Source organism: Diceros bicornis, chromosome 18 (genome assembly GCF_020826845.1).
Source record: "Diceros bicornis minor isolate mBicDic1 chromosome 18, mDicBic1.mat.cur, whole genome shotgun sequence".
NCBI lineage: Eukaryota > Metazoa > Chordata > Mammalia > Perissodactyla > Rhinocerotidae > Diceros > Diceros bicornis.
Window position 1 is genome coordinate 21874418 of NC_080757.1, and position 6442 is coordinate 21880859.

At 51.8% G+C, this 6442-nt stretch overlaps 1 protein-coding gene across 1 annotated transcript; it reads left to right on the forward strand.

The window, feature by feature from the left end:
* The first annotated feature begins 1841 nt into the window (after window positions 1-1841).
* Window positions 1842-6234, forward strand: SPACA3 (sperm acrosome associated 3). Its single transcript, XM_058559318.1, has 4 exons — window positions 1842-2115; window positions 2992-3150; window positions 3544-3622; window positions 6168-6234. The coding sequence occupies exons 1-4, from the start codon at window positions 1929-1931 to the stop codon at window positions 6232-6234; spliced, it is 492 nt and encodes a 163-aa protein (XP_058415301.1). The 5' UTR covers window positions 1842-1928.
* The last annotated feature ends 208 nt before the right edge of the window (window positions 6235-6442 follow it).

The window sequence follows — 6442 nt, forward strand, 5'->3', positions numbered from 1 at the left end:
TGGTGGTGATGAAGCTAAACGTCACTGGGTTGAAAAACAAATAAGAGGTGAGCAAATGGTAATTTTCCTCCTAGAAGTTTAGATGAGAAGAGGGAGGAGAGAGGTCAGTATAGATAATGACAAGAATCAAACGAAGGTATTTTAGAAGTTGGAGACCTAAGCATGTCTATACACGCAGAGAAAGAAGGAGCTAGTAGAGAGGAGATGCTGATGATGCTGAGAGAGACGAGATGACAGGCAGAATAAGGCTTAGAGACGGGGAAGGATGAAATCTAGAGCTCAGAGGAAAGACGAGCCTTGATAAGCGTAGAGGCACTTCATCCTCACACTAGAGGGGTGAAGATGGGGGCAGATGAGGCCACGGATGCGTTTGTAAGTGGGACAGGGCTAAGGCAGAATGAGGAAGGAAATCTCACACATGATCACCTTGCTTTTCTCATTGAGGCAGGAGGTGAGGTCTTCTGGGAGCAAAGGGGTGGGACGGGGCAGGGAGGGGGCTCAAGGACAGTAATGAGGGTCTTGAGTACCCTTTGAGGGAAATGGGAGAGAGAAAACTGACCAAAGAAAAGCACTAGTGCTTGTGCCCGAATTACTTCACAATAGAAATAACAACTAATCTACTGTTAGTGCGAAGAGCTAAGTTCTCTCCATGCCTTTCTTTTCTCATTCATTCTTTCAACAATCTTCTGAGGCAGGTGCTATTAATTTCTTCATTTTATATAAAGAAAATGAGGCTCAGAGAGTGTCCAAAGATAGAGATGTCGTAAAGTATAGAGGTGGGCTTCAAACTCAAGTCTTACTGCAAAGCCACGCTCTTAACCCATCCTGACATCCTCGATGGCTTGAAGCTCCAGTGGCGTTGGAGGCCACACATTTGTAGGGACACCCACGATCGAGGTTGTGCGACTGTTTCGTTTTTTGACTCTACGGAGGTGGAGGGCAAGTGTGGTGGGGTGGAGGTCATGAGAGATGTGGAAAGACATGTCAGAGGTGGTGGTCAGAGAGACTGGAATTGAAGGTTGCAGAGGTGGGGGAATGGGGGGTGGTGACGAGTTGCAGGGATGACAAGGCCAGGGGAGGGGTGGCTGAGACAGAGTGGAGGTGAAGGTCATAACCAGGTGCTAACATTCTTCATGATATTGGGGACTGGCCTACACAGCCAGTGATAATGGGTGTGAAGGGCAAACCAAACGGGCTGAGGTGAGCTTCAAGGCAGGTGGGGCTTTTGCGAGGTGGTGGTTGAGCAGGGGCGGTGGGTAGGAAGGAGTGTCTCAGTCCTGCCTCGGGGCCTTGTGTGTGGGGAAAGAGCAGCCTCCACCTGAGAGGGCTGCAGGGTGGTGGTGCTCTGGAGAGACCTTGTTTCGGCTCAGGCCAGGAGAGGGAGGCTCAGTGTCAGAAGGGAGCTTCCTTGCCAACTGGGCTTAGGGATTAATTTACACCGAGGACACTGCTTGGCCCATCCCCTCTGGGAACAGCAGCACACGGCCACACCCCAGTGGGGCTTTGGCTTCACATACACTTTGGTCTCAGTCCAAACTTTGCCCCTTCCTAGTTGTGAAATCTTGGGCTTCAGGATTCAGTAATGCCTGGCATGTAGTATGGAACTCAAAATATGTTCTTTTCTCCCCTGTTTCCATCCCTCTTCTCTCTGCTGCTGGGGCAGGATGGTATAAAGTAGAACTGGAAGGGAGAAGGGCTGGCCTCAGGGAACCCTCTCCTGGATCTTGGTGGTGCGGCTGATGCTTCTTCAGGGCTGCAGGGAGACGGTTTGCAGTGTTGGAACCTTCTCCCCAGTTCCCAGGGGCACACTCAGGACCTGTTTCCCTTCCCAAGGGTCTGTGAGTGGACAACCAGGGCTGTTGAGCTGCCTGCCGTCACAAAGCCCAGCTCCGAGCCAGAGCACCGGGGGCTCCACCTGTGCCACCTGCATGGATGCCAGGAGCTGGGCCCCCGGAAGGTGGCTATGCCCGCCCGGGGTCACGTTGCTGGCCTTCGCCTCTCTGCTCAGCTGCCTGCTCACGTCTGGCCAGGCCAAGGTCTACAGTCGCTGTGAGCTGGCCAGAGCGTTACAGGAGTTTGGCCTGGACGGATACCGGGGATACAACCTGGCTGACTGTGAGAACCCCTCTCCCTGGCTGGTCCTGGGCTTCCTCCACCATCGCTCCCTCCCTCCTCCTCTCCCTCTTCCTCTCACTCCTCCTCTCCCTCGCTCCTTCTCACTCAAGGGGTGTAGCCGTGGGAGCTTTCCGATCCTCAGTTCTCATTTGTAATACAAGGAATATGAGACGACATGTAGAGAACACCCAAACTGAGTTAAATACGTAGCAGACAGGCAACAGGCAGCCAACTCAGAATTGCCCCTTCATTCCCACCCACCCCGCCCTCCTTACCACCGACCACCCCCCCCCCCCCCCCCCCCGCTGCTAAAGGCAGGAGCCAAAGGAACGGAATAGCTTAGTACCCTAATCTTAGGGCACAAGGATCAAACATTCCCATTGAAGTTTAGGGCCAACTGAGCAATAATACCAAACTTTCCAGGCTGGTGGCTGCTTTGGGAAGCTGTGAAGTACAGCCACATCTGGACTCATCTTCCCTCTAGCTCTAGCCCCCTCTGTAGGTCCCACCTGTGTTTTTCTAATCTTGCCTCTGATGATTTAGCTCTTGTCCGTTCATTCCACAAACGTTTCTTGGGCCCCACTATGTGCGAAACAGTGAGACAGCAGCAAGATTGCTGGCCTAGGAGTCAACAGGCTTGAGGTCCAGTCTGGACTCTTGCTGTTTGGTAGCTGTATGTGACCTTGAGTAAGTCACTTTGCCCTCTGAGCTTCAATGCATTCCTTTGTCAAGTAGGCGGGAGGGTGTCTGCCCTGATCACCTCGAGCAGGCACTGAGGCTCGGAGGAGCTAATGTGTGGGACCCGCACCGTGAGCGCTCTGGTCTGGGTTGGACTTGATCTTCTGACCCGCAGGCCTGTGTGTCCACCCTACGCAGGGGTCTGTCTTGCTTACTACACAAGTGGCTTCAACGCAGCTGCCGTGGACCACGAAGCTGATGGAAGCACCAACAACGGCATCTTCCAGGTCAACAGCCGGAAGTGGTGCAGGAATTTCGACCCAGAGGCCCCCAACCTGTGCCAGATGTACTGCTCCGGTAGGCTGGGCCTGAGCCTGGGGCCGCTGCACCAGCCTCTGCTGCTCCCTCGGTTTCCTTGCTCCTCCCGCCTTCATCTCTGAGTGGACCTGCTGGGCCCAGCGAGGAGAGTGGGATGGGGCAAGTGATGAGGGTGGGTCCTCCATGAATCTGATTTGGGGTCCCAGATGGGAGACTGTCCTGAGAGCTATAGGAATGGAGGGGGGATTGCTTTTGATTGTGGGGGAAGTGATGGAGTGAAACCTGTGCTTCTGGAGGAGTCAGGAGACAGGGTGGGGTTTAGGATGGAGGAAGGTGTATGTGGTATCTGTGCGTGTGTGTGAGAGAGAGACAGACAGACAGGCTCTGGATGTCCAGCTCTGCCCCTGCTCCCTCATCATTTTCTCTCCCCAGACTTGTTGAATCCTGACCTCAAGAATGCTGTTATCTGTGCCATGAAGATAACTCAAGAGCCCCGGGGTCTGGGCAGCTGGTAAGTAACTTGGGCTAGAGCCCCTCAAGGCAGTGTGGCCAGGACTGGAGGACAGAAGCAGGGAACTGAACTTTTCTGAGCGTGCACTTTGTCCCAGGCACCATTCCGTGGCTTCACAATCTGCACAACTTCTTTCAGTGGTAGGGATTATTACCACTGAAGTATTTACAGACCACACACTGAGTTTCAGGGAGGATAAACAATTCACCGGAGGTCATGCAGCCAAGCCTGGCTCTTCCAAGATTTGCCTATGTTGGGAAGCCTGCCTTCAGGTCCACTAGACCTGGGTCTAGTAAACCTTTATTGTTTTTTTTTTTGGCTGAGGAAGATTCACCCTGAGCTAACATCTGTTGCCAATTTTCCTCTTTTCTCTCTCTCTCTTTTTTTTTCTTGCTTGGGGAAGATTCACCCTGAGCTAACATCTGTGCCAGTCTTCCTCTATTTTTTTGTATGGGGGTCGCCGCCACAGCATGGCTGCCCACGAGTGGTATAGGTCTGCGCCTGGGAACTGAAACTGAGCTGCAGAAGCAGAGCGCGCTGAACTTAACCACTAGGCAAGCCCCATTGTTTGTTTGTTTTTTAACTGTGGCATCTTTGTCTAAACTAACTTTTATATAAAAGTCCAAGATGTGCAACAGATCAAAGAAGAGGTTCCCTGCTTGAAGCATGGGTGGAGCGCCCCAGAGCCTCACCCTGTCAGCCTTCTCTTTTCCCGTCTCTGTCCCACAAGATGGCCTTTGAAGCCATCCTCACAGGCAAGGGAGTTGGATGAGCATCCGACGGGGCATTGGACTAGATCGCTAGTTCACAGAGCGGCCTCTGAGGCAGTGCCCTCTAGCTTCCCATCCTCTTCTGATGAGAGTTTCGCTACTTAGAGCAACGAAACTCACTTTCCTCACATTTCTGGATGAGCAACCAGCAGAGGGCAGAAGGTGGGGCGGGTAAAATACTCTAGGTGGTTGGAGCATCAGAACCTTGGACAGATGTGATAGTGACCAGGCTGGTAAGATAATTTGGAAGGCTTTAACTGTCAGCCCAAGAGTAGAAGGAAGAGGAGAGACTAGAGGCAGGGGGACGAGTGGGGAAAGCTGTGCAGGAGTCCAGGTGAGAGATATGGAATCTGGACTAGGATAATTGCATGAGTGATGGACAGGAGATGGGTTGGGTATGAGGGCTGTGGAAGAGGACTAGAGACAGCTGACGTGGCCAGTGAGGGAAAGGAAGAGGTGAAAATGACTGTGAATATAGAGAAGGTCTGAGATGGGCCTTGACAATGGCCACAGCTTTGGAGAGGTGTTGGTTTGAGAACAGTTGAAGCCCCAGGAACTGAGTCTGGAGTGAGGCAGGTTCAGCAGGACATGATGCACATCTATAAAATCAGGAAGGGTGAGGGCAGGCTCAAGCAGGAATCCAAGGTGCCTTCGAGGCACCACCCTGGGATGGACGAAACAGGTCCTTTTGGGTTAAATCAAAGAACAACTCTCTTTTCTACACTAGGAGTACATTCGTGGCATGTATAACCCCTGAGAGGTGGCTGAGGCTGATGAAAGGAAGTTGTCCCAGAGGGTAGAATGGGTGCTGTTTATTCCTCCCACACGCATGCATAGAGAACTCATCTGCGCCAGGCTCTGTGCTGGGCGCTGGGCTTCAGAGGTGGCTGAGACCCAAGTCTTTGCCCTCAAGGGTCTCATGTCTAATGAGAGAGTCTAATGGAAGAGACAAACAAGCCAGCTGACCACTCTTGGTTGATAGATCTACAGAGGTCCTTTAAGGACACTCTCATCACTGGGCTCTTTGACATTGACATCATGGAAGACAGTAGTTAGCAAAGTTCCAAAACTCCTGGGAACTTGGGACCCCAGGATCTTGCTTATCTTCCTCAAGATGCTAGTGTGATGCTGAAACAAGGAAATGGTCCTGAAAGAGCCTATAAGCTATAGTTACCAACAACTGAAAGACCCAGATTGGTAGCCAAGGAGAATTCGGTGTGGGTGCAGTTCTGTCATATACTAGCTGTGGAGCTTGGCAAGTAATTTTGCATCTGTCTCAGTTTTTCATTAGAAATAAAGGGAACATAATATCTGCCCAATCTTCCTTATAGGGCTGCTGGGTGGGAGGTGGATAAATGGTGATGGATCTGACAGTGCTATGTAAACTGTAAAGCGCTGTACACATCAGGTGGCATCATTGTCAGCAGAAGCAGCATAAGGTAGGAAGAGAGCATTGAACTGGGGCTCTGGACCCCAGGACTCCAGGCCTTTGCCACTGACTTCTAGGTGAACGTGAGCAAATTACTCTGTATTTTCATTGATAAAATATGGAGACTAGATAGATGACTTTTTAAGGGCTATTCTCTTCCTTTCTCACTTCTTCTAGTGGGTTCTTTGCTAGTTGACACTGTTTACTTGACTCTCTTCCCCTTGCTAGCCCATTTCCTCACTTCACTTCTGGTTTAGAGCCCACGCCTCCTTCCTATTCTTCTCTGAGCAGGGACTGAAGGCTGCAGCTGATTAGTTCTCTCCTCTTCCCCATCCTCCATCCTCAGGGAGGCCTGGAGGCATCACTGCCAGGGCAAGGACCTCAGAGACTGGGTGGATGGCTGTGACTTCTAGGATCCTCTCTGGATAGACCAGGCCCTGCACAGCAGGCTGGGAGATGTGGTTTGGTTCCTGACCCAGGCTGGGGAAGACAAGCCAACTAATAAAGTATAGTTTAACATAAGTGTGGTTCTCGGCTCTCACTGTGTTTCCAGGTGGCGTGTTGGAACCAGAGCATCTCAGGATTTCTTCACCTGTCCACCTGGCCTGGGCTTCAGGTGGG